This window comes from Balaenoptera acutorostrata, chromosome 19 (genome assembly GCF_949987535.1).
Source record: "Balaenoptera acutorostrata chromosome 19, mBalAcu1.1, whole genome shotgun sequence".
In the NCBI taxonomy this organism is placed as follows: domain Eukaryota; kingdom Metazoa; phylum Chordata; class Mammalia; order Artiodactyla; family Balaenopteridae; genus Balaenoptera; species Balaenoptera acutorostrata.
Genome location: NC_080082.1, coordinates 60,453,655 through 60,480,413, shown reverse-complemented (window position 1 = coordinate 60,480,413; position 26,759 = coordinate 60,453,655). Strand labels below are relative to the sequence as shown.

At 55.2% G+C, this 26,759-nt stretch overlaps 2 protein-coding genes, 1 long non-coding RNA gene and 4 other non-coding genes across 7 annotated transcripts; 6 read left to right on the top strand and 1 right to left on the bottom strand.

The window, feature by feature from the left end:
- The first annotated feature begins 446 nt into the window (after positions 1-446).
- Positions 447-6,666, top strand: LOC103007474 (Friend virus susceptibility protein 1-like). The gene is made up of 5 exons (XM_007179916.2): positions 447-574; positions 2,436-2,468; positions 3,915-3,944; positions 4,892-4,932; positions 5,364-6,666. Exons 1-5 carry the CDS (start codon positions 462-464, stop codon positions 6,206-6,208), a joined length of 1,062 nt encoding a protein of 353 aa, XP_007179978.2. The 5' UTR covers positions 447-461; the 3' UTR covers positions 6,209-6,666.
- On the top strand, positions 2,273-2,364 carry LOC114237677 (small nucleolar RNA SNORD88). Its single transcript, XR_003623202.1, has one exon. It is a non-coding gene; the product is annotated as a small nucleolar RNA SNORD88 (small nucleolar RNA).
- LOC114237672 (small nucleolar RNA SNORD88) lies at positions 3,734-3,829 on the top strand. Its single transcript, XR_003623199.1, has one exon. It is a non-coding gene; the product is annotated as a small nucleolar RNA SNORD88 (small nucleolar RNA).
- LOC114237673 (small nucleolar RNA SNORD88) lies at positions 4,722-4,810 on the top strand. The gene has a single exon (XR_003623200.1). It is a non-coding gene; the product is annotated as a small nucleolar RNA SNORD88 (small nucleolar RNA).
- Positions 5,202-5,292, top strand: LOC114237676 (small nucleolar RNA SNORD88). The gene has a single exon (XR_003623201.1). It is a non-coding gene; the product is annotated as a small nucleolar RNA SNORD88 (small nucleolar RNA).
- A 1,927-nt stretch (positions 6,667-8,593) lies between the features above and the next one.
- Positions 8,594-14,978, bottom strand: ACP4 (acid phosphatase 4). Its single transcript, XM_057533733.1, is given in 14 exon segments — positions 8,594-8,649; positions 8,652-8,708; positions 8,787-8,965; positions 9,204-9,328; positions 9,761-9,843; positions 9,926-10,058; positions 10,747-10,842; positions 11,031-11,098; positions 11,101-11,128; positions 11,433-11,446; positions 11,449-11,578; positions 12,745-12,831; positions 12,905-13,009; positions 14,916-14,978. Coding segments are annotated over 14 exon segments (1,224 nt in total).
- A 554-nt stretch (positions 14,979-15,532) lies between these two features.
- Positions 15,533-16,010, top strand: LOC103008171 (uncharacterized). The gene is made up of 3 exons (XR_450807.2): positions 15,533-15,602; positions 15,698-15,757; positions 15,881-16,010. It is a non-coding gene; the product is annotated as an uncharacterized LOC103008171 (long non-coding RNA).
- The last annotated feature ends 10,749 nt before the right edge of the window (positions 16,011-26,759 follow it).

Sequence of the window (26,759 nt, the reverse complement as noted above, 5' to 3'; positions counted from 1 at the left end):
TCCCTCCACCCAGGAGTCGAGCCTCCTAGCCCCAGAGTCCAGCCTCTGGCCCCGCCTCTCACTGCGCAGGCTCGGCCTCTAACTCTGCGCCACGCAGACCCTTTCCCGGAACGCCCCCTTGTCAATCTCCACGCTGGCCCCGCCTCCCACCCTGCATCTGGGACTGCGTCTGAGCCGGCCCCGCCCCTGCAGCCGTAGCTCGCGCCACTGCCGTGCTGGCAATTCCTTCTGGCTCCTCCCACACTTGGGGTCCTTCCCCTGCACAGCCCGCCTCTTGTGCTGCTCACAGAATTGCCTGACTCTCATGATAGGAAAACGGGCCCCAATATTTCCTTGCTCTCTTTTTCTCCGCCTCCCGGGACAACGTCTCATCGCCTGTTCAGGAAGATTCTAGAGGAAACAGGCAGTATTTCCTGCCCCAAGCACCAAAGTGGGGTTTTCGACACCGGCGAATATGCTGAATGCCTCGGGGCGGAGTCCGACCTGGGGCCGGGGGGCGGGCCGTGCGAGCGGCGCGCGCAATAAAGCAGAAGGTGCTGCAACTCGCACACGCGGTGGAGAAAGTGAGCGTTCGGTGAGAGCTCTTTGCATTTTGGCTTTTTTTTTTTTTTTTCTCTGCGGGAGGGCGTGCGTTGGGATCTGGGTCGCGCGTGTCGTGTGTACCCGGGGCTGCTGCGGGGGTGACCACGCCGTGGCGTGGACGGGGTCAGGGCCTTTGTAAGGGCCCGGCACCCGCGCTCCGAGGCGAGCCTGAGTGCTCTCTGCGGGGCGGGCAGTGGCGACCGGAGAGGGTGGTGGCTCTTTGGGGGTGCTCGCGGGGTGGGAGAGGAATCCTCCCGCCGAAGCGAACTGGGGCCACTAGGACTAGTTCTCCTTTGTCTGCGTCGCTGCTTGGCTGCGCCATTTTTGTTGCCCACGTCGCAGGGCTCCGCCATTTTGTCCATTTCGGGGAGGGGTGGGGGGCTTGTGACCCTGAGTTTTTCATTCTGAGGTTTTCCACACCTGTGCTAGCTACACGTACTTTCTTTCGGAAATCGTTCTTGTGTATTCCCATTTCACGTGGCTGGCGTTTTTGTGCAACGTAGAACAGAGACTATGGGGCAGGTAGAGACAATCTCAGGGGTTCCTGAGGAAGAAGTGCGAGCGGGGTCTCTTAAGTGAATTACTGGGTTGTGTCTGAGAACCAGATAGGAGTTGTTTTAGGAGAAAGCAAAGGGGGTCTTTGTTCACTTTCAGGTATCATTCTGATACGGTCACTTAAATACCAGTTTCGTGATCACTCAGAACATCAGACTTTTGTGTTAAACGTTAGTTCTGGGCTAACTGGACTTTTTTGGACATCGTTTCCCTGACTCCCGAGGAATACTACGCCCCTGCCAAGGAGATCCAGCCCAGGAGCAGCTAGCTGATTTTCTCTCCCCACCACAACCCAGCAAGAATCCTCTTTAGCTGAGTTTCTCCCTTCAGTCAACCATCTAGAAAACCGTTGACCTTATCCTAACTGTTGCCATGTCACAAGTGGAAGGATATTCATCCGTTCATCATTGGGGCGCGCCCTCTTTTGCCATTGTCCCATGTGTTCCTTTTTCGCGCCACTTTTTTTTTTTACTTTTTATTGTTAAAATCCTCAGACATGCAGGGAAATAGACATGCTTGACAGTAAGAACATTTTCCCATGTTTGCTTTTGTGTCCTTCACGTTTTGAAAGTAAATTTCTTGTTTCATCCAAAATAGTTAACACTGTGTCTCTAAAGTAACATTTTTCTACTTAATGACAATGCCGTTGTCATTCTCAGTGAGATAATTCCTTAATGAGGCCATCTCCTTTCTGCTCTGTGTCCATAGTTCCCAAGTCATCTCCAGAATGTCTTCCACGGTTGATTTGTTCAAAAATGGTTGCGTTTAAGGGTCTCTGGTCGTTGCTTACGCTGCTTGTATTTTAGGTTTCTCTTTTCCTCCTCATTTCCCCCAACAGTTTCTTCCAAGGGATTTGCATCTTAGCTTTCATTGTGTAGGGTCAGTAGCAGGTATAGCCAATGCTGGAAATCTGCAGAACTAGGCAAGGGGGGTGTAGTCAGCAGGTTCTCTCCATGTAATGGGTTTGAGGACAGTCCCTTGTGGACCTGTGACACTGGGGAGGTGAGGGCATTTTGGTGTCACCACAGGGAAGGCTGTGGGCATTTGTACGTCCGATGGATTTTGTGTTTTCCAGTCTCTGAGCACTGTTAGCGTGCTTGGCCTCTGTCCCTGAAGGTGAGTGGCCTTGGGACTGGAGCCCCCGTGATGTCTAGCACTGGGCTCCGATCACCCCTGAGGACACAGTGCCCCCCCAGGACCTTTGACACCTGGGGGTCTGAGGGGCCCTGGTTTTGATGTTCTTTGGACCCCCAGACTGTTTCTTCCCCCACCCTCACCAGATCCTTCCTGTGTTACAGGTGTGTCTTCAAGCTGAGGGCCCTCCCACCTTGGTAAGAACCCTTGTTCCCAGTCCCTGACCCACCCAGTTCTAAAATATCTCACCCTCGTTTGGGGTGACTTCACCTCAGATATCTCTGGGACCTAATTACATATGCCAGCAATCATGCAAATCCCAGCTCTGCTGTTCTTGGGCTTAGGGATGTTAGTCAAGTGATTGGTCTCCTGAGCCTCAGTTTCTGTGTCTGTAGAGTGGGCACAACACATCAAAGGTAAGAGTTGAATATGACAGGGAATATGTGGGCTGTAGAAGAGAAAATAATTAGTCACTTTTTGGTGTCCGTGGGGGATTGGTTCCAGGGCCCCGCAGATATGGAGGGCCCAGTGTATGTTTTTGGGTTTCAGGGAAAAGGACTAATCAGAAATCTAATTTTCAAACTCAGCAGAAGAAAAGAAACAGAAGGGCTCGAAGCATTATCACTCACACTGCAGGGCGGTGGTGGTGGTTTGTAGACTAAATACAGTGTACCTGTCAGCAGAGATTACGCAGCTTCCCGTGCATCATGCGTATGTAAACTGATACAGTTGTTAAGGTTACCCTCAATTTATACAATACTTGTTGTCAAAGAACGTGGTTTATTTGGAGAATGTTTCATAAATGTCTCACATTGGAGACAGTTTCACAGATGTTTCAAAGAGCTAAATAAATCATCAAATGGGCATGGGTATGTGTGTTACCCAAAAAGAAACAAATGTTCCCAGCTCTAGGAGGGTTTTTTTCTCTGTTCAATGAGGTCTGGGCCTAAATCTATATTCCCATTAATAAGGATGACTTTTGATACTAATACAGGTATGTCTTCACCCGTATTTAGATTACTTTCTAAATACATAATACGGAGAACTGGAAGTGTAGTCTGTGGGGTTCTCAGAGGTTTAGATTCTCGCTGACAGGTACATCGGGGGTGAGAAGCTGCGTCCTGTGAAGGGTTAGCTCAGGATGCGGATCATCTGAGCATCTTTCTGGGGGGCTGTTCTCTTCATCCGAGGTGTCCTCTGCAGAGCTCTGAAGGTTCGCTGTGGGCTGAGAGGGAATTTCTGGGATAGTGTGGAGTAGGGAGAGCGTCACTTGGGCAGGGATATGTGAGGGGGGTGAGAAGAGGAAACCCTGACAGCAGGATAGGGAAGCCCGAAGGGATGTGTAACATCTGTCGACTTCGGAGGCGGTGCCGTCCAGCAGAACTGGCAAAATGGAAATGTTCTGTTCTGCATTGCTCAGTCCGGGGGCAGCGGAGTTGGGGTGTGGGGTTTGAGGACACTGGGACCCCCATGATGTCCAGCACTGGGCTCTGATCTCTGTTGAGGACACAGTGCCCCCCCGGGACCTTTGACACCCGGGGATCTGAGTGGGGGGTTCCCGTCTCTGGGGAGGGACGGATGGGGGCCATGGTTGCCCTGCACCCTACTAACCTCTCCATTCCGCCATCCCTTCCTGTCTGCAGGTGGTTCCCCCAGGAGTTGAGCAGCCCTCGGTAAGAACAGAAGACGACTCCCCTTACTGTTAATACTGTAATAATCATATTAAGCGTATTATATTATAAATTTATTGTTAGTATGGTAATATTAATATAATAAGGATAGATGCTGAGTACTTAGTCTGAGCCAGGCCGCATTCCTAAGTACTAGATTCAGTTAATCGTCACAATAGCCCCATTATTTGAAATAGGTGCAGTTTTGTCCGTATTTCACAGGTGAGATGGGGGCACGTAGAGGTTGTGGTTTGCCCACGCTCGTCTCCTTGTGGCGGGAAGGGGGCTTATTTCTGCAGCCTCCATCCACGTTCAGGTGCAACAGGGTGATGGGGGCTTTCTCTGCCCCCCCCTTCCCTACAGTTGAGGATACAGGACCAACGAGTTTTGATCCCCGGTTCTGCCACTTTTGACCTTAGGGCGCCTCCGTGATTTGTCTGCACCATCGGGCTGAGGGGTGGGCTCGCTGGTGCGTGTGCTGTGGGCCTCCCCTCCCCGCCGGCAAGGTCCCGGGCCCAGCCCCTCCTGGGCTTGTAGAGATGCCTCAGCTGGTACTGCGGGGGATCACCGGGATCGTTGAGCGCCAGCCTTTCCCCACCGCCCCCGAGTGCTGCGTCGTGCCCTGAGTTCTGTGGCATCCACTGCAGAGATGGGGGTGGGGTGCATTAGAGGCGGTGGATGCGGGTGGGGCAGGGATGAGAAACAGGCCAGCCCGCTTTGGGGGGGGGCATGGTTTGCAGTGAGATGTGCTCAGTTGGTGCCTGAAGGGGCCGTGCTTGGGGACCCCTGTGATGTCCAGCTCTGGGCTCTGATCTGTGACGACACGGTGCTCCCCCGGGACCTTAGACCCCCAGGGCTCTGAAGAGTCCCTGGCTCTGGGGACAGATGGATGGGGGTCCTGGTTGCCCTGCGCCCCGCCAGCCTGCTCTTCCCCCCCTCCCTGTCTGCAGGCAGTTCCTCCAGGAGGCCAACAGCTCCACCAGGCCTCTCGGTGAGAACAAGTTCTTATCAATACCGTAATTATATTAAGTTTACGGTTATAAAGTGGAGAGATTGTGGTCATGGTATATGTACAGGCAAATGCTGAGCATGTGACTTTCCACCAGGCACAGTCCTAAGCACTACTTCATTGAATCTTCACAGTAACCCCGTGATGGGGGAGCAGTGGGTGGTGTAAGGGGAAGTTGGTACAGGAACGGCTTGGGGTGGGGTTTGCGGGGAGACATCCAGTATGAGGGCTCCTGAAGGGGCCGCGCTTTGGGGCCCCTGTGATGTCCAGCACTGGGCTCTGATCTCCCGTGAAGACACAGTGCCCCCCAGGACCTTTGACACCTGGGGGTCTGAGGGGCTCCCCCCTCTGGGGTGAGGCTGGGGGGTTGTGACTACTTCCCCGCCCAATGCCCCTCTGTGCCCTACCCGCAGCTCCCGTGGCCATGGCGGGGCAGGGCGACCGCTACTACACGTACACTGAGCTCCTGGCCATCGCCCGACGCTTCCGGCAGAACCCCAACGAGCTCATGATCACCTGGATCCTGCGGGTGTATGACCAGGGGGGCCTGGCCCTGGCCCTGAACTCCAGGGAGCTGGTGATGCTGGGCGACCTGACCGGCGATGCCGTCTTCAACTACCGCTGCAAGGCCCTGCGGGGCGACGGCAAGACACTGCTGGCCTGGCTGCTGCTGGCCTGGCGCCAGCGCTGGGAGTCCTTCCTGCACTTCGAGGGCACCGAGCTGCCCTTCCGACCCTGGACCACCATGGAGGAGGGCATCCAGCTGGTGCGAGAGCTGGGCATGCTCGACTGGATCTACCGCGAGCCGCCGCCCCTCCCCGAGCCCGAGTGGCTGGTGCCCGAGGACGTGCCCTTCACGCAGGGCCTGCAGCGGCGCCTGCTGACGGCCGCGCCCTCCGAGCTGCGGCTCCCGCTGGTTGGCCTGCTGGTCAAGGGCGTGACGGTGCTGGAGGCGGTGATGGTGATCCAGACCGTGGCCGACGTGGGCCTGCTCTGGCGCCAGAGCCAGCCGGGCCGCGCCAGGCTCATGCTGGGGCCCAACCCGACGCGCAAGGACCTCATGGGCTGGCTGCTGAGCCACGGCATGCCCAAGGCGCGGGTGGAGAAGCAGCCCACCAAGGTGCTCCTGGAGCTGTACGTCCAAGAGGCCAAGCGCAGCCGCAGCCGCGACACGTACGGGCCAGGGGAGGAGCAGCCCCCGTGTCCCCCGTACTCCGACCAAGCCTGTGGGGCGGAGCCGCCCGTGCGCCACGACTAGGCCTCCCGGGCTTCGGGGCGAGGAGCCGGACATCGTGGGGGAGACGCAAAGCCTTGGTCAGCTCCAGCCGGTGTTCAAGGAGCCCCAAAGAGGGGTGTCCTTGCCCCCGGCCCACCCCGTGGGCGTCACCAGCCAGAGCTGGCGGAGGACAGGCAGCTGGCTGGTAGCTGCTGTTGCTGGATGCCAGAGTCTGTTATGTTTCAGTCTGTTACACTTTGGCCCGATGGGCATGGTGGGGGGGCCCCCGCCGCTCTGTCACACGGGCCTCCGAAGCACTACAGGCCGAGCGGGAGACCCCGCGGCCCACGCCATGAAAGCACCTTGAAGCTTGTACCCTTTCTCTCAAGGCTTTTTGTACTGCAGCATTTTTACCTGTTACTTTATACAACACTTGGCTTTTATGGGTGCTCCTTTCCCGTTTTGCGAAGGTTTTTCTATGAAGTTTTTCTTGCAATGCCTTTTTCTTTTAAAATTGAATTTTGCGCTTTGCTCGCCTGCGAAGGGGGTGGCCAGTCCCTTCCAGTTTCTCTAGCAGCGCGTGTGGCTGGTACCTCTGGGTGAGGGGTGCTGGGGCCAAGAATCCCAGCTTTGAGGATGGACAGCCCTGGCAGGCGGTACCAGGCACCTGTCAAGTAGCCCGCACGTCACTGCGTGTCAGCTGCGGCGTCTGACTGCCAGAACCCTCCCCGGGTGAGGATGGAGAGAGGCACGGCAGCCCCAGCAAGGTCCCCCACTTCCATGTCCCTCCCAGCAGTCTGCTGAGGAGGGGCCTGGGCTCACAGCCTCGGGGTCAGGTAAATCGGCTGGAACTTCCTTTGGGTCTTCCATGCATCTGGAAGCAAGAGGCTGCACCACTGCAATTCCAGCCCCGCCCCCAAGCAGGACCAAGAAGTGAAGTGCAGAGGGCATTCCTAGGCCTTCCCTCAGGCCGAGACTGCCCGGTACCAGCAGGGGCAGGGGTAGGCCGCGTGCGCATGACAAGAGGCTCCCTTGGGGGCCCAGGGCAGGTGGTGCTGGGAGGTGGGTGGAGCTGGGCTTGTCCACGTGTGAGGATGGGGCTGCTGACCCCTGCCCTTTCCCTCCTGTGCCCGGGGTGTCCTGGCAGCTGGGGGTGGTTCTCGTGTCTGGCTGCGCAGCCCCACCTCTGACCCTCCAAGCCTCCCCCGTCTAACAGGCACCAGTGGCGGTTACAGAGCACACTGCACACCAGGCTGCCCTCCAACAGCCTAATGGCGTGTTGGCACGTTTGCCTGATGATGCAGACAGGATCATTGGTGCCCCAGACTGCTGCCTGGTGCTTGGCGTGTGGGGAGGGCAGAGCCGCCTCCTGGCTTGCAGGGCTAAATGCAGCAGCGCAAGTACAGGCCTGGGACGGCCTGGTCTGCGACGAGCACCGGTAGCGGTACCTTTCCTTACGTTCAGTGCTGTCCCGTGGAAGCTCCCTGTCTGCGCTGCCCGTTACCGCAGCCCCCTGCCGTGTGTGGCTAATGAGGGCCTGAACTGGCCAGTACGACTGGGACCTGAAGTTCACGTTTTATTTATTTACACGATGTGAATTCAAACAGCCACGCAGCAGCCAGTGGCTACCGTACTGGACAGTACTTGGGTGGGATCTCGGGATCCCGCCCCCTCCAAATCGTAATTATAGCAAGTGCTACGCTAGGTAGCCCAGAGGGGATGCTACGGCACCCTTCCCCCCCCCCCCCCCCACTCCCCTGCTGCTGGCTCCCCGGAGGCTAGTTAACCTGATGGAGACCTCTTGCGTGCTAGAGGAGATGGCGGTGCAGAGGCGAATGCTTAGCCCACAGCCACAGCCTCCGGGTTGGTCCCAGCAGGCTGGCTCTGCGGCCAGGCTCTGAACCCCGGCATTAGCTCTCCCACTACCAGGGGGGCGCCAAAGCCAGGCTGAGTGAGCTGGACCCCGGCCGCGCATGGCCCGCGGTGGGGAGGGGTTGACTCCGCAGGCTCGCACATCACATGTGCTGCACCTACAAATAGAGGTTCCCGCACGTACACCATGCGCTTCCAGGCATGTATAGAAACCTGCGCATAAACACTGGTGCACGCATCACCCGCACATGCAGAGGACCACATAAGCATGTGTGTGTACGCCGAATACGTGTATACACAGATCCGTGCAGGAGCATATGCGTGAATAGACATCCACACGTATGTGCACGTGTACACAGGCCTGTGCATGTGCATTAACACGTATATGCACACTTAAGCCCACACGTACATAGGACCGCTTGTGACTTCCAGGCCTGGGAGCCCTCCCTGTGTTCCCCCGGCGCGCACAGTAAGTCACAGACGCCAGAGCAGCGGGTGAGCAGATGTGTTGGAACCCAGTGTCAGCTGCGGGGGAAAGGGTGCCGGTTCCGTGGCTCACAGGGGGCCCCCCCAGGCCCGCAGGCAGCCGGCTCTGCAGGCCAGCAGGCCCAGCCCATGCTGAGGGCTGCCAGCACGGCCCCAGCGCCAGCCAGCAGGGGCGCCACGGTGGCTGCGGGGAGAACGGGGTGAGGGTGTGAGTCTCCAGACCTGAGCCCCCCACTCCCAGCCCAGCACCGAGGGCCGTCACCTGCGGGGGTGGCGGGCTCGTGGAAGCCGTGGCAGGGGATCCCGCGAGCCGGAGACCGGGCGGGGGCAGTCAGCTGGCGGAAGCGGCCTAAAGGGCAGGCCTCCGGGCACCCGGGGAGGCTGAGGGTCAAGGGTAAGCCGGCAGAGTCGTTGCGGTAGAAGAGGGAGATGGTGACATCCCTGGAGGGAGAGAGGAGGTGGTAGTACCCAGGCCCCTCCTTGCCGTCCCTACTGCTGACCTGAAATCTGGAGAAGAGCAGCTGGATGGAGAACTGGGCCCCCGACTCCTACTTCCTGGTACCGTCCCCAGTAAATCCCCCTCGAAGCCTGTGCCTGGGCCATGCCCTCTACCTGGCACCCCATCACTCCTCTTGAGAGTTCTGGGCCTGCCCGTTCCCGGGTACCACCCCCTCCTCACCCTGCGTCGTCATCCGGGTCCCCAAGGCGCCTCCGGAACTCAAAGCCGAGGCAGGCGGCATAAGGCGGTGTGTGCCCGTCATAGAGACCCAGGGCCCCCTGGAGGGCCAGGAGAGCGCTGTCGCGCTGCAGGCGGATCCAGGGCTGACTCGGGGCTCCTCCAGATGTCTCCTCTCTCCTGCTTGTGCATCCAGCTGCCACCCAGATGTCCCTCAGACCCCTTAGAACCAGTCCCCCCAAACCTGCTCACGCTGGAGGCAGCCCCACCAGTTACAGGTGGTCATTTAATAAAGATGGGTTAAATAGACACGAAATATGATGACAGCTCAGTTAAAAAGCCAGTCCTTCCAGAAAAACTGAATTCTTTCCCATGACACCATCACCTCCCTCCTTCCAGATTCCATGCCTCTAGTGATATGGTCCAAGAGTATGGTTTGGAGATATGAGTTACTCAAGGCATTAGGCTGAGGTTCCATTGGGACCACAAGTCCTTCCACACCCAAATTGCACCCCCATCCCTGTGCCCACGTGGCACTGCCTCCCTCCCCAAAGACTCACAGCCGAATACATAACCATCTTGAGGGGCAGCCCCAAGTGCTGCACCCGAGAGAAGTCGGCAAGGATGGCATCCAGCAGGATTCCTGACAGGGCAAGACACAGAGGGCTAAGAACTCCCCAGAGGAAGGCACCTCAGCCTCCCAGCCTCCCGGCTCCACACCTCACCCCCAGACAGCTAGGCCTTCTCTGCTGCCCCGGGTGGGCCCACGTGTGCCCCAATATCCAAAGCCGAGATCTGAGCTAGTGTCTGCAGGACATCCGGGGAGGCCCAGGATGGGAGGGGGAGACCGTGGGCTTGCTGGGGAGAGAGGGAGGGGACAAAGTGACCGCCACGTCCTGAACTCTTCATGCTCCCCTTAGGCCCTCCTGTGTGGCCCCCATCAGCTGCAATCCTCTCTCCCAACCCTCATCTGAACCCCTCGTGGGCTAGGCCTGGTCAGGAAATTATGGGGTGGGCGATAGCGATTATTAATTAAGCATAGGAATGACCATCATTCCAGAAGGCCTTATCCAAAACCTTGGGTCCAGAGCTGTTCTAGAATTCAGACGTTTGGAATTTTAGAAAGATACGGTGGTGAGGATACCTTATACCTCATAACACACCCAGTGGGGTCTGGGGCAGCCCCCGTAGACATACATCCCCATAAAGTGGGGTAAGAAAGGACTACCAGCCTCACGCAGCTCCTGCCGCCGAAGCTTCAGTTACCGGCGCTTTTCCGACTATGGAACTGGGGGATTGGAGTTGCAAGCACGCAGACTGAAAGGCCTCACTGTGTGCCAGGCGCTGTTCTAAGGCATCACGTGAATTAACCCGTTTTGATCTAAACAGCAACCCAGGGGGTGTTGATACGTGTGTCGCCATCCCCATTGTGTAGATGGGGAAACTGAGGCACTAAAGGTTAAGTGACTTGCCTGAGGGAACAAAGCTGGGATTTGGACCCAGGTGCCATAAACGACTTGGCTGGGTGGGTGAGGCAGGGACCCACCTGGCAAATAAGAGTGTCCAGAACTTTCCACGCCCTGCGGAGCGGCTCCCCGACCAGCGACAGCCCCGTGAAGTTCTCCAGGTGAGTCAAGAAGTCCTGGACGCACCGGGCTGGGCTGGGTGAGCCTGACAGACCTCCGAGCCCGGCGGGTCCCACGAGGTCCTGCCGGCCCCGCCCCGCTCCACTGGCCCCGCCCTGCACCGCAGGTCCCGCCCTATCCCGCCGGCCCCGCCCCGTCCCGCCGGCCCCGCCCCATCCTGCCCCACCACACAGGCCCTGCTCACCGTCCAACCCTCCAGGGCCGTCTGGTACTCGGCGGCCTCCGTGGCCTCCCTCAGCAGCTCCTGGTATGGGGACAGCTGCGTGTAGGGAACCTCAGCAGCTGGAGGAAACGGAGGTTCAGACGGGACAGCAGCGTGACCGGGGCCCGACTGCAGGCGGGGGGAGTCGGGCTGTGGGGCCCTGCCGGCGGTCCAGCGTCTCTCCCAGATCCGGCTGCACAGTGCGGGGTAGGCAGCTCACCCCATCAGGGCAGCTCAGCCCCAGGGAAGGTCTGGGTGCTCTGGCTCCCGGGAGCCACCCATCCAGGCCCCGAGCCTCCTCTCTGAGCCGCTGGCCCTCTCCATCTCTGGGGTCCCTGTCTCTCTCCATCCCTCCCACCTCCAGGCCCTGTCCAGCCCCCTGACCTTGTCCTCAGTGACGGCACCGTGTGCACAGGGATTGGCCTCCAGGTGGCCTCGGAGCGCCCTGGGGCGGCCTCAGGGAACAGCCCTGCTAGGTTGGCCTGAGCGCTCTCCAGGGTCCGGTCAAAGTCTGTACTGCGAATGTACACCTGGGTGCGGTGGGGAGAGGCCAGGCCAGGGTACCACAGTCAGGGTCAGAGGTCAGCTATAGCAGCAAACCAAAAGCTTCAGATTAAGTTCAGGGTCGAAGTTCAGGTGTTGGGGGTCAAAACTCAGGGCGGGTTCAGGGGCTGCCCTTCAATGTTGGAAGTTAAGATCAAGGGTCAGAGGTCAATGTCAGGAGCAGTTGGGTTGCGGGTCAGAAGTTGGGTGGACATGGAGGATTAAGGGTGTCAGTTGAGTCAGTGAAAGTCAGAAAGGAATATCAGGGGCTTCCCTGGTGGCACAGTGGTTAAGAATCCGCCTGCCAATGCAGGGGACATGGGTTCGAGCCCTGGTCTGGGAAGATCCCACATGCCGCGGAGCAACTAGGCCCGTGAGCCACAACTACTGAGACTGCGTTCTAGAGCCCGAGTGCCACAACTACTGAGCCTACAAGCCACAACTACTGAACCTGCGAGGCACAACTACTGAAGTCCGCGCCTAGAGCCCATGCTCTGCAACAAGAGAAGCCACCGCAATGAGAAGCCCGCGCGCAGCAACAAAGACCCAACATAGCCAAAAGTAAATAAATTAAATAAATAAATTTTTTTTAAAAAAAGGAATATAAGAATCGCTGGAGGCTGGAAGTTAGAAGTCAAGATGAGGAGGGCAGATTGGAGGTCATGGGGTCAGAGTTCAGTACATGTGTATCAGGGGTCAGAGGTCAGGGGTCAGGAGGAATGATCCTAATTGGGGCTCTGTCAGGAGACAGAGGAAGGTATAGGAAAGTCAGATTTGAGGAAGGGTAGAGGTCAAAGGCTGGAGTCAGAAGGGCAAGTAGAATCAATGAGGATCAAAGACAGAATCAATCAAGTTTCAGAGTCAGAGGTCAGAGGGTCTGGTTGGAGTCAGGGGGAGTCAGCACACAGAGGTGGAGGACAGAAAATAAAGTCAGAGATGATGGAGGTCAGAGGTCAAGATGTGACTCAGGTTGAGACAGAGTCAGAGGTCAACGTGGTTTAGTCGATGGTTCAGGGGTCAGAGATCAGACATAAGGTGCAGGTCCGGTTGATGGGGGTCAAAGACCAGAGGTGGAGGCCAAGGGAAGCACTAGAGTCAGTGGGAGTCAGAGGTGGAAGGTCAGGAGGTAAGATGGAGGTCAGCAAGGCAGTACCTCCTCCCACCGGTACTTGGGGCTCAGAAAATCCTCGTAGCGACTCCTCAGGAAGCGGCCCAGCTCCAGCTGCTGGCGGACCCCTTCCTGGGTACAGAGCAGGCTCAGCGGCCCCCTCTCCGCCCTGCCCCACCCCTTGCTCCCATCCCCAGCTTCTCACCCCGGTCAGCTGGCCCAGGCCACGTGGCCACGGGGTAGATACAGCCTCCTTGTGGGGGTCAGTGGGATAGGAGGCCAGCGGGGCCCGGTCGTCATGGCGGAACACCTGGGGAGGGGACCAGGTCAGGGCTGGTCACCCTGGCCGCCACACAAGTAAATATGGGGGTGGCCCACCCCACCCCTCTGATCCACTTTCCACCCTTCTCTGTCCAGCTCTGTGCCCTTGAGGAAGCCTCTGTCTTCATCTCCATGCTGAGCCCCCTGCCCTCTGGATCCCCGTTGGGGTCAGCCAGGGAGGGGAGCAGGAAATCCTAGGATGAGAGGTACTGGCTGCAGTATAGCTTCCTTCGGGGAACCCCCTGTCCCTTGAGGTTCTGATGACATGGATCTCACCCCTTGACGCCTAGAGGTGTGTATTGGTTTGCTAGAGCTGCTGTAACAAACAACCACAAACTGGCTGATTTAGACATCAGAAATTTATTGTCTCCCAGTTCCGGGGGCCAGAAGTCCGAAATCAAGGTTTCGGCAGGGTTGGTCCCTTCTGAGAGCTGTGAGGAAGGATCTGCTCCCTGCCTCTCCCCAGCTTCCCGTCTTGCTGACAATCTTTGGCTTATAGAAGCATCCCTCCAGACTCTGTCATCATGTGGCCTTTGTGTGTGTCTGTCTCTGGGTCTCTCCTCTTCTTATAAGGACACCAGTTATGACCTGATTTTAACTTGATTTACATCTGCAAAGACGCTATTTCCAAATGAAGTCACATTCACAGGTACCAGGGGTGAGGACTTGATCTTTGGTGGGACTCAATTCAGACCCAGCTGGGTGGCAACAGCTCCCCAAGTTTCCTAAGCCCAGTGCTGCGCTGTCCTGCCAACTCTGAACGTGGGCCCTGCATTAAACTCCCTCCAATTAAACCTTTCTGAGCTGCGCCTGCCGCTTTCTGCTGCAACACTGAGTCAGCACATCCTTCCAGATTTTTCAACACACACGTTCTTTTTTTTTTCCTGCCGCACCACGCGGCATGTGGGATCTTAGTTCCTCAACGAGGGATCGAACCCGTGCACCCTGCAGTGGAAACGCAGAGTCTTAACCACTGGACCGCCAGGGAAATCCCCACATTTTAAAAATATATGTACTTTTACCAAAATGAGATCATATCGCACATGCAATTTTGGAACAATCTCCCCCTTTCCATGTCAATAACACTTTCATCTCATCTAATACCCACTCTCCTTTCAGAGGTCCCCAATATCTCCCCAAATATCCTTTACAGCTGATTTATCCAAACCAGAATCAAGTTCAGGATCACCCATCGAATCTGGTCTTACGTCTCTCATGGATTTGTTTAAATAGAGCAAGTCCATTTGCCTTGGTTTTTTGGGGGACACGGACTTGTTGGAGAGACCATGCCAGTCGCCCTGTTCAATGTCTTGCCTTCTGGAATTTTCTGGTTGGTGCACTCAGGTATCATTTCACAGCTGATTCTTGTCATTTCCAGCATTTATGTTGCATAAAGTCACTGGGAACGCGGGATTAGCAAATACTGAATCATTGCTTCTAGGGAAAATGTGTGTGTGTGTCACGTAGATTATAATCTTAAATCCAAAACACTACTCATCCTGGTAGATCCTTTTTTTTTTTTTTTTCTTTTTCTTTTTTACAAACTAGAAAATTTGCCTCAGGCCACCCCACTCACAGGTGCCAGAGCTGGGATCCAAACCCATCCCTCTGGCCCCAGAGCAGGAGCTCCTCCCCAGCACTGACCCCTCCTGTCTCCAGCCTCTGGGCAGCTCTCTGCTTGAGCTGAAACAAGAGAGCAGAGAACTGTCACCTTGATCAACCACAGCTGGGAATGTGCGTGTCCTCAGACTCAAACTTGTAGCCACTCTGGGCAGAGATGGAATCGCGGATAATGAGGGCTGACTGCACTGGTTTCCTCTGTCGTCTGTGTTTCTGGTAACCCCAAAGTTAGTTCTAAAGGCGTGATGGACCCAAAGAGATTTAGGTCTACAAACTCTCGGGAGGGCTGGCGGAGTAAAAGCCAGGGACCGCCAGAAGGCCATGGGAGTCCCGGGCATATCACCGTCCCCGTTGGCCCAGAGACGGGAAAGCTGCTGCCTCCGCCACGATTTCTACCATTATAACTGCTGCTCCCGTCCCCAAACTGGTGACCAGGCTCTGGAAGGCTCGGTCCTCCCCCTGCTGTGTCTCTAAATCTTGCAGCTGGCGGATACCATTGGAGGAACTTTTGCCTGGGCCACCTCATCTGCTCTCTCTGGCTTCCAGTCTCTTCCTGCTCCAAGATACTTCATTTTTTTTTCTTCACTTTTTTCTTTTTCATTTTTTTTTTTCTCCAAGATATTTTTGGCACCCAGAGCTCACCCCCTCCCTCCCCTGCTCGCAGCCCTCTCACGGGTCCCCAGCACCCTCCAGGGTTGCAGGTCTGGACTCTCCCATCTCAAATGTCCCCACTCCATGTGACATTCTGTACCCAAATGCCCCTCTCCCCCAAGCCTCTGCCCCAAGGTCCCCTTACCCAGAATGCCCTTCTCTTGTCACCATGGCCACCATTCTGGTCTCCCAGACAACCCTCTCTCAGGTTCTGCTGGCTGACCTTCCCTTTCTGGCTCACAGGCCCAGGAAAGGGAGAGAGAGGCCAAGCAACGCTGCGGCTGAGACCTCTGACCATGAATTTTCAGGAAGTGAGGAGGGGTCCGGCAGGGGGAGGGAGGCCCAGGGTAGGGGTGGGGAGAGGGAGGGGAAGGGATGGGTCCTGACCTCTGACCCCTCCACCCAGAACGTGACCCTGGCCATAGCCGTATTCACCATCCTCACCTCCATCTACTTCTTCAACAAGGTGAGTGGGAAGAGGGCGGGGGTAGCAGGCTAGATCTCGGTCCTTTTGTCTTCACATTATCATCTTGGCCTCTCTTTCTGTCCCACGTTTCTGTGTATCTCTCTGTCTCTTTTCCTCTCTTAGGCTCAGCAATGAGAAGACACAGAACCCCTAATCCAAGAGCCCTGCCTCTGTCCTGACCGTGACTCTGGCCTCTGAGACCAAATAAATGTGACTGAATCAGCGCACCCTGCTCCACCCCACCACCCCGGCAGGCACACAGCCTTGGGCCAACTCTGTCTGAGGGCCAGGCTTCTGGGTCAGAGAGAGGAGGCCTGGACTCCTGGGTCTGGGGAAGGTGGGGACTAGGGGGATAGACTATCAGGTTTGAGGCTAGGTGCCCAGAAACTGAGCTGTGTTTTGAGGGATGAGTAGGAGTCTGCCAGGAGCATTTAGAAAGGGGGAAGGACATTCCAACTTTGAGTGTAAAAACACAGATAGAAGAAGGAGCAGGGATGATTCACCACCTGATACCAACACTGACTGCTGTGTACTTCAGATTTATTCCTTCTCGCTGAGTCTTGGTTTTCTTCTCAGTCAGACAAAGGTGAAAATCTTGGACCAGTGGGCCCCAGAAGGCCATGGCAAGGACAGCCTGAGATCAAAGGTGTGAATGGAATTTGCAAGTTGCAAAGGGTCTGTAGTGATCATCTTCATTGCTATATTGTATCAACACATCTTTCTCTTTTCTTAGCAAACTCCTGTTCAGCCTTCAATACCTACTGTAAATGCCCCTTACTTATAAAAGTGTCCAGACCTCCAGATATACAGTCAGTTACCAGCTCCCTCACTAACCGCCTCCTTCCCACTCCCTGTCTCCATCCCCAGCAGGTGGAATGCCATGGGTGACACCCCAGCCTTTGGTCAAGTTTCATCCATTTTTCTCATCAGATAAACAATTTCATTTCACCTCAAGATCTGAAAAGGCAGCTTCTGAGTAGGGTGACTGAACATCCTGGGTTTCCTAGGAAAGGCCTAGAAAATTCCAATTAGAAACGAATTTATAGTTTCACTGTAATTTTAATTGGTAATAGTGTCCTCTTTAACTCTCCTAAGCGTCCTGATTTAGAAGACAGTCTTACTTATAGGAGACCTTGGTTGCAAAGCTAAGAATAACCACACGGAGGCGGTGTTGTACAATGTTCCCAGCCAGAAATTGGTCGGCCCAGCTCTAGCAGGGAAGTCGATTTCCGCAAAACAAGAATTCTGAGACCTGAGCCAGGTGAGCAGTCCTTGAGGCTTCGTGCCCTCTCCCAGGGGGCTTCCTCTCTCCCTGGAAGACCTTCAGTCTTCATAGGGGTCATTCTACAAGCAGAGGTGACCTATCCTTCCCATGGCTCCCCAGCACTCCTGGGACAAGAGTCCCAGCCCCTCAGCCTGGCATAAGAAGCTGTGTTTTGGGGTTTGTTTGTTTGTTTGTTTTTGGCTGCGATGTGTCTTCTTTGCTGCGCGTGGGCTGTGGGCTTTCTCTAGTTGCTGGAAGCGGGGGCTCCTCTTCGTTGCGGTGCACGGGCTTCTCACTGCGGTGGCTTCTCTTGTTGTGGAGCGCCGGCTCTAGGGGCGCGGGCTTCAGTAGTTGTGGCGCGTGGGCTCAGTAGTTGTGGCTCCCGGGCTCTAGAGTGCAGGCTCAGTAGTTGTGGCGCACAGGCTTAGTTGCTCCGCAGCATGTGGGATCTACCCAGACCAGGGATCGAACCGGTGTGCCCTGCATTGGCAGGTGGATTCTTAACAACTGCGCCACCAGAGAAGTCCCGGAAGCTGTGTTTGACCTGACGCCCTCCCGTCTTTTTCTTTTTTTAAATCGCACCCACCTCTTAACGCCCCCTCTGTAGTATATCTTAACATATATAACTCAGAGATGGTTTAAAGAAAAAAAAGCCGCACCCCAGGGCCTTTGCACATGCTGTACTCCCTGCCCGGAGTGCCCTTTCCCTCCTCTATTGTGTGTCAGCTCCACCTGGAAGGCTTCCTAAAAACCTCTCCCAATCAGAGTCAGCTTCCCTGCCTCTCTTCCCCTCCCTCCCACCTCCTCCCCACCCTTCTTGGCTGTGACTGGGAGCCTGAGGCTGGGGGTGCACAGAATAAATCTGACTTCTGCTGGACCCCCAGCTTGGGTCTTGGCTATCAACGTTTGGAAAACAAACAAATATTGACAAAGAAATCGATCTTTGCGTCCCTCCTCCCCACTTCCACCTCCAGGGTTTTCAGCCATTGAGTGCTGGGTTTCTCAATCCCCTGGGAGCTGCCAAGGTTGCATTTGCACAGCCACAGGCACTGGAAGACGGATGGGGCTCAGCCCACTGCCCGTGGGACTTCCTGGCAAGCTTTTGAAACTCCCAGAGCCCAACTCTACCCTAGACCACTTAAACCACAACACCTGGGGATGGGGCCTGGGCATTGATTTGGATTTTAAAAGCTTCTCTGGAGATTCTAATGTGCAGACAGGGTCAAGAGGCATCTACTATAATGCACTTTCCAAAGACGGAAGAGATAGATTTTCCCCTTGGAGCTTAGTGCGTTTCTGAGGTAACACCATGGATACATCAAACGACTCAGAACGTGGAGCAAAAATTAACCTTTAGTTTGGAAACATTTGGGAGTTTGAAAACCAAAGATGACCAATAACATCCTTTTCCAGGGGCGGGGGCATGGTTAGGAGGTGCGTGCATATTTCAAAAGGCAGCAAGAGAAGACGAATGATAACTAGTGTCCTGGAGACCCAGAAAATCCGGTGGCCAAGTACTGTCCTGTGTTACTCGGTTCCACCTGCAGGGACCACGACATCCCAGCGTGCATGAGACTTTCCCGGTTTTAGCTCTGAAAGCCCCATAGCCCAGATATTGTACTGCTAAGTCCTGGCATAACCAGGATGGTCGGTCACAAATTCCTAGCCCATGTCTATAATCTTGTCTTTAGATCCAGGCCCATGTCTGTCTGTATGTCTGTCCGTCTCTCCCTGTCCATCTGTCTCTCTCCCCACTCATTCTCCTCTCCTTCAGTCAGAGTCTTGTTCTATTTCCATCTCCTCCTGGTTCTTTGTCTCCGTATCTTTTTCTGTCTTGTCTCCCACTTGGTCCCTCCCGACAGCCTGACCTGTCTCTCGCGTACTTTCCTTGCCTTGGCCTCCATCTGCCACCGCGTCTATGTGATGCTGTCACGTCTGCGTCGGTGCCCGTTTCTCCCTCTCTGCACCTCTTCCTCCACTTGGCCTGCTTTCTCTTTGCAGCCTTGTCTCCCTCTCTCTGGGCCCCTGCCCCCCACCACGGGTCCCTGTCCCCCTCTCTCAGCATCTCACATTCTCTGGAGTTTGATAAGATGGGAGACACCCCACCCCCATCTACACTCCCCCTAAATGTCCCCAGCCCCCACCCCAGGAATTTCCCTCCCGGTCCCCACAGGACACCTGGGCCTCCCTCCCCAGTGCCAGACCCCCCCCATCTCCTCCTCAGACTCCCCCACCTGGCAGGACCCGGGGGCCCGCCCGGCACAGGTGCTGCCTGGAGGCCTGGTCCCCTCAATCATAAAGCAGCGGGTTGACGCAGCCACAGGCCCCTAGCAGGGTGAGCCCCAGGGGGCTAAGCAGCGCCCGCACGTCCTCTGTGTCCAGCCCAGCCTCTCACATCCCCACCAGCATCAACAGAAGCAGCAGGTGGAAGCGAAACCCTCAGGGAAACGGCATGGCCCCCGTGGCCTGTGGCACCCCGGCAGCCGGGGCCTCCCTGAGAGCCTCGCCAGCTGCAGCCTGGCCTTCAGGAGGCTGTGGAAGGCACCCAGCACTGCCAGCGGCACCCCAAAGCTGAACGCCAGCTGACTCAGTGCAGGGCTGGAGGACGAAGATGGCTGGGGAGGCTCCCGGGCAGGCGTCTTGTTAAAAGGGTTGTCCCGGTTCACCTGGCCCCTCAGGGTTCACAGGGCTGACGTGCCCACGACCAGAAGAAGGAGCCCAAGACCCTCGGCCCAGAAAACTGCCCTCCAGGCTCTGCGATGGTTCTGTGCCCAGGTGGGCTGGAGCGCAGAGGTGTAGCGGTCGGCGGCTGCATGGGTCAGTGGGCCGCCACTGGCGTAGAATGTCAGGAAGACGAGGCTGGGGTCCAGGTGGCAGAAGATGCCACCCAGGGGCCAGCCGGAGAGCGTCCAGGTGAGGGGCAGGGGCAGGAGAACAGTGAAGGCGGCATCGGCCATGGCCTGGTGGCCAAGCCAGTCTGCGGACAAAGGGGGAGGCAGGAGGGGCCCTGCCCCTTGGATCACCAGGAGGCAGGAGATGAGGGCGGCCAGGGAGTAGAGGAGGAAGAGGGCCGTCCCCGGTGGGCACAGGGCTCCAGCGGGTGACGGCTGCCAAGTCTCCAAAGGGTCCTCCACGGGCTGGATGATGCTGTTGGGACCCACAGGCCTCCACCTTAGCAAGTCCCACGCCCCGCCCCCCACCAACTTCCCTGTGTCCTCCATCTCAGGGACGGCCCCACCATCCACCCAGACCTGGGGCGCTGTCCTCTCTCCCTTCCTTCCCCTCACCTCTCACAGTCTCACTCTGAGTCTCTCTGCCCCGTCCCCTCCGCTCCGTCCCCATCGCCCTGGCCTCCACCTCACCTGGCTGGACTCTCAGCCCAGCCTCCTCCCAGTCCTCCCTGCCTCCAGTTATCCCATCCAATGCAGAGCCGACCTACCCCTCCCCTGATCGCAGGCCTCCCATGGTTCCCCAGTACCCCTGGCCAAAGTCCCAGCCCCTCAGCCTAGGGTGGAGACCCTGGGTGGTCTGACCCACCCTCCTCTGCACCCCTTTTCCTGTCCTTAATGCATCATTGCATCAAACCACTCCCAGAGCTAGAGGCTTGCTCCAGTCTTGTGCACTTCACCCCGGGTATTCTCCTCCATCCTCTCAGGAAGCCTGTATCCTTCAAGGACTGCAGGGTCCTGGCTGTGCCAAGCCCCACGAAGTGACTACTCTTATTTTTTTAATTTTTATTATTATTTTTTATTATTATTATTTTTTGGCCGTGCATCGCGGCATGCAGGATATTAGTTCCCTGACCAGGGATCGAACCCATGCTCCCTGCATTGGGAGCGTGGAGTCTTAACCACTGGACCTCCAGGGAAATCCCGAGGTGGCTACTCTTAACAGCTCCACTTTTCAGACGGGGAAACTGAGGCTCAGAGGAGGAGATTCGCTTGCTCAAAATCAAAGCAGACAAAACAGAGACCAAGCCTGGATTTGTACCCGTATCTGTGTGACCTCAGAGGCCAGGATGTTAACTCGGGGGTCCTGATCTGTTTGCGGGCCTCAGTTTCCCCACTCTGTTTCCTCGTTGTCCTGAGCCCACCAGCAGGTGGGAGGCAGGCGTCTTCCAGGGTGTCTGAGCAGGAGCTGGAGGCCTGGTCTCCCCTGGAGGACCCAGAATGGGGAGGCTCACAAGTGGATAGAAACCAAGAGAGCTGGAAATCGGAGGGGCCACCACACAGGGTCTGAGCATGGGCCTCAGTTTCCCCATCTGTGAACCGAAGGATCAGCTTGTTTGCTTGGGTGCTGTCTTCCCATTGCCCCCAGGGTGAGGTCTGAGCTGCTCAGCCTGGCATTTGCAGCCCTAGCTTTTGGGGCTCCACCCACATCACCAGCTGCCTAGCTCACCACTTCCCTTGCTTCTGCTCTGGAGTTCCTAGAACAAGCCACATGGTTTCATGCACACATGCACACACGCAGCCTTTATCCTTGCCATTTCCTCATTCTGGACTTGACCCTATCGGTCCAGCCAACAAACTCCTACTCAAGCTTCAGAACCCGACTGAGTGCCACCCTCCCCAGAAACCCTTCTCTGACTACGACACACCCCACCAGACTAAATCAGGTATCACCTTCATTGCATGTAGGGTCTCTGAGAGGTTCATGCTAAGCCAAGGGCAGGAATGAAATGTCAACTATGTATGGGGCAATGTGCTATGACCTTCACATGCATCATTTTAATTTATTCTTCCAAGAACCCTGTGAGGACGATACTATTGCTGTCCTCATTTTATCAAGGGGGGAAAGCTGAGGCAAACTTAAATAAATGAGCCATTCAGTAAATGAAACAACTCAGAAAAGAATCCAGGTTGACCGACTCCAGGATCTGAAGTCTTAACCATTGTATTATTTTGCCTAAACAAAGACTTTTTTGATGTGGACCATTTTTTTTTTAATATATTATTTTCTGTTTCCTGGAAGGGTTTGTGTTTTTTTTTGTTTGTTTGTTTTTGTTTTTTTTAAAATAAATTTATTTATTTATTTTTCGGGGTGTTGGGTCTTCGTTTCTGTGCGAGAGCTTTCTCCAGTTGCGGCAAGTGGGGGCCACTCTTCATCGCGGTGCGCGGGCCTCTCACTGTCGCGGCCTCTCCCGCTGCGGAGCACAGGCTCCAGACGCGCAGGCTCAGTAGTTGTGGCTCACGGGCCCAGCTGCTCCGCGGCATGTGGGATCTTCCCAGACCAGGGCTCGAACCCGTGTCCCCTGCATTGGCAGGCGGATTCCTAACCACTGCACCACCAGGGAAGCCCGATGTGGACCATTTTTAAAGTCTTTGTTGAATTTGTTACAATATTGCTTCTGCTTTATGTTTTGGTTTTTTGGCCCTGAGGCATGTGGGATCTTAGCTCCCCAACCAGGGATTGAACCTGCACCCCCTTCATTGGAAGGTGAAATCTTAACCACTGGACTGCCAGGGAAGTCCCAACAAAGACATATTGAATGAATAAATGCATGAATCATCCTTGAACAACCAACCCACACAATGCCTCAGGACATGTCCACGTCCTCATCCCGGAACCTGTGGGTATGTTACCTTACATGGCAAAAAGGGAAATGAAGGTCTCAGATGGAATTAAGGCTTCTAGTCAGATGACTCTAAAATAGGGAGAGGAGCCTGGATTATCCAGGTGGGCCCAATATAGTCACAATATAGGGATCCTGATATGTGGGAAAGGGAGGCAGAGAGAGATTTGAAGATGCTACCTTCAGGGCACTTCCCTGGCAGTCCAGTGGTTAGGACTCCTTGCTTTCACTGCCATGGCCTGGGTTCAATCTCTGGTCAGGGAATTAAGATCCCGCAAGCCGCGTGGCATGGCCAGAACATAAAAATAAATAAATAAATGAAGATGTTACCTTCGGGCTTTGAAGATGGAGGCAAAAGCCATGAGCCGTGAAACGGGGGCAGCCTCTAGGAACTGGGAAAGGAAAGGAAATGGATTCTCCTCTAGAGCCTAGTGACACGCATCTAGGACCTCTGACCTCCAGAATCATGAGATAGATGTGTGTAGTTTGAAGCCACTAAGTTTGTGGGAATTTGTTACACCAACCATAGGAAAATAATACACCCATTTTATAGACCAGCCATTTGGAGGCTCTCTGAGGGCCAGGCACTCAATTGCTGAGTTTGCCTCCTCAGTAAGAGGGGGTAGGACATTGGGGACAGGCCACAGGGAGAGGGGCATCTGGACCCAGAATGGCCAAAGGAGAGGCACGGAGGGAGGGGTCAGGCTGTGGTGGGAGGGATGGGGCTGGCTGTGGGGAAAGAGGGGATGCGAGTGCTGTGCTCTGCCAGGCTGCATCTTGTGGCTCCTGTGGGCTTCAAAGTGCCCACGACTGGGAGGGGGAAGGAGCAGGAGGGGGTCCCACATTAGAGCCCACTACCAGCCTCTCCGTCCCTTCACTCCCTCCGGCCCCGTCTGTCCCACTCTCTCTTCTCCATCCCCACCGCCTGGTCCCTGCTCAGGCCTCCTCCTCTTTCCCTGGACCCCTCCCCCCTCCCAGCCTTCTTCTGGCCTCTGTTCACCCCCACGGGGGGCCCCAGAGGATTCTTTCTACACCCAGGGTTAACCCTATCCCTCCCCTGCTCACACACCTCCCATGGCTCCCCAGTGCCCCTGGGCAAAGACCCAGCCCCTCAGCCTGGCGTTCCACTGTTGCCCATCAGAGCCCTCGATTTCACCTCCCACGGCTTCACCCTAAAGCTCTGGGCGCCACACACCTGGTACCTGCCCTGTCCCAGCCATGACCACCTTGGTTCTCACTGTGTGTGTCCATCTCTGCCACCAGTCTGCAGCGTCTTCGAGATCAGGGTTCTGGTCTTACTCCTCCGGGGTCCCCAACACCACCCACCACAGGAGAGGCACGTGGTGGGGGGGGTCCCCACTTTCGAGTGAATCATTTAACACTCTAGAAACCCAGGTCTTGGTCAGCGTGAGTCTGAGGGGTGCAGGGCAGCACAGCATTCATGACAGGCCATGTCCCAGGCATGGAGGACACAGAAACAATGACGCAGACAAGGGTGCAAGACGGTCACGTTGCCTTCCCTTCATTTTATTCCACACGAACAAGAATGGGGACCGGGAGATCCGAGCACAGCTCACCGTGACATCCAAGGTGCTGAGTTTGAATCCCGATCCTGACATCTTGACCCCCGGCTGGGTCTTCGGGTAAGTAAGTCTCCACCCCAGTAAGGCTGCGTGAGAATTAGAAATCATGCGGGTGCTCAGTCAACAGGAGTAGAACCTATGACTTCGCAGTCGCAGGGGGAGGGTTTCAGGTGTCAGGGGGTGAGGTGTCTCATGACAGTTATTTTCCGACATTTGATAACAGTCTGTCTGTCTCCCGCGTCTGGGAACATCTCAAACCAGGCCAGGTTCGGGGCGCCGCCTTTCCTCGATCCTTGCTGAGCGAAACAGAGGTAATGATTAAGAGCGCGTAATTGCCTCCCTCCTGCCTGGGAGCTAAATACCTTTCTGTAGGGTCCTACTGTTCAGGACTGTCTTTCCTAGGCTGTGAGCTGCGTGAGGACAGAGGCTGCGTTCTTGTCAGGAACGCTTGAATCCCAGGGGATGGCAGAGATTTGTACCTACTATGTGCTTGGTCAGTACTACGTAGGGACAGAGTACGACGTGGAGGTGGAGGCTGTGGACCCTGAAGGCTAGAGAACGTCAGCCCCTCCCCCCGTAATGTTGGCCCCGCCCTCTCGAATGTCGGCCCCGCCCAAAGAATATCTGTGCCTCCAAGGTGGGGGTCTTTGTCTCCTTCACCTTCTATCTTTAGTGACTAGAACCACGCCCTTCACCTGACAGGCACTCAGTAAACATAACTGGATGGATTAGTGCAGTCAGACCGCTCAAGTCTTGACTACCGCTCACTCGCTGTGTGACCTTTGGTAAGTGACTTTACCTCTCTGAGCTTCAAGTTTCCTCATCAGAGGGCATAATCGTACTACCCCCCTCAATAAGGTCGAGATGTGGAGTTCACACGTTTATAAAGCTCTGGACAGGACCTGGTGCCCAGGACACGATCAATACTTGTGAGCTGTCCTTATGGGATGAATGAAGGGGTGAATCGCCTTCTTAGATTCTCATAGAAATCTTATTAGAGAAGGATTTTCAGTCCCTAGTTGGTAGAGTAAGAATCTGAGGTTTAGGGCATCGTCCACCTCCCCCCACCCCACCCCCTTCACAGAGGTTGATCAAGGAAATGCTGATTCCCGCGCTGGGCCACGCGGAGAGGCTGCTCTCTCTCTGGGTCTCAAAACCCACGTCACCAACCATGCGAGGCTCTCCCCAGTCAAAGACCACGATCTCCCCAGGAGAATCCTGAAGCGGCTGTGAAAACCACAGAGTCTCCTTGAAAGACTGCTTAACCAAATTCATTAGAAAATCAATGCAAATTAAAAAACCTCACCGGGATCCCACTATTCACCTCTGAGAAGGCGGAGATCAAAGAGTCTGACATCGCGGTCGCGTTGGCGAAGCTCTGGGAAACCGCCTTGCCTTTCGGAGCTCCCTGTGGAGGAGTCTAGTAACATCTAACACAACCTCTGCCCCTGCCAATCCCCGAGGAAAGATCTATTCTAACAGATGACAAGATTGATAATAGCAAATACGTCATACCTCCGAGGTGCCAGGTGCGAACTAAACGCTTTATCCACATCAATACACATAATCATCCCAGTGACTCTTTGAGGGAGGTGCTGTTATATCTCATTTCACTTAGGTGGAAACTGAGGCATAGAGAGTGAAAGCAACTTGACAGGTGTCACCCAGCTATAAGCAGCTGTCATGCCATTCTGCCTTCGTGGAGTGTGCACCAAAGTACACAGGTACAAATGTAAAAGGACACTATTGTTGGAGAGACAGAGAGAACAGCTTCTTTATACTATCCACTTTTTTCTTTTTTGTTAATTTCCTCATTAAAATCCATCCATGAGGACTTCCCTGGTGGTGCAGTGGTTTAGAATCTGCCTGCCAATGCAGGGGATGGGGGTTCGACCCGTGGTCTGGGAAGATCCCACATGCCGTGGAGTAACTAAGCCTGTGTGCCACAACTACTGAGCCTGCATGCCACAACTACTGAAGCCCACGTGCCTAGAGCCTGTGCTCCACAACAAGAGAAGCCACCACATGAGAAGCCTGTGCACCGCAAGGCGAAGAGTACCTCCCGCTCGCCGCTGCTAGAGAAAATCCGTGCGCAGCAACGAAGACCCAATGCAGCCAAAAATAAATAAAAATAAATAAATTTTTAAAAAGTAAAAGTACTTTCCTTTAAAAAAAATCTATCCATGCTTTCTTTCAAATTTTAGTGCACTTACTTTATTGTTCTTTTTCTAGCCTCTTGAATTGTTTTGCTCATCTCCTTTCATGTGAGCATTTTTCCTAATTAGCATCTGAAACTACAGCTTTTCCTCAGAGTACAGCTTTGGCCCCACCTCACAAGTTTTGTTGTGTAGTGTGCTCATTTCTAAATGAATGGCACTCCAGTTTTATTCTTCCATTTAACCCAAGAGTTACTTAGAGAGTGTTTTGAAATGTGCAAAACAATCTGAGTGTCTGTGGTTATTCTTCGTTATTAATTTCTAATTTTGAATGTGGCCTGTATTATTTCTGCTTTTGGCAATCAACCTGTGCTGTGTTTCTGACCCATAGTCTATTCTTGGGAAGGGGGGAGAATATCATTGCAGG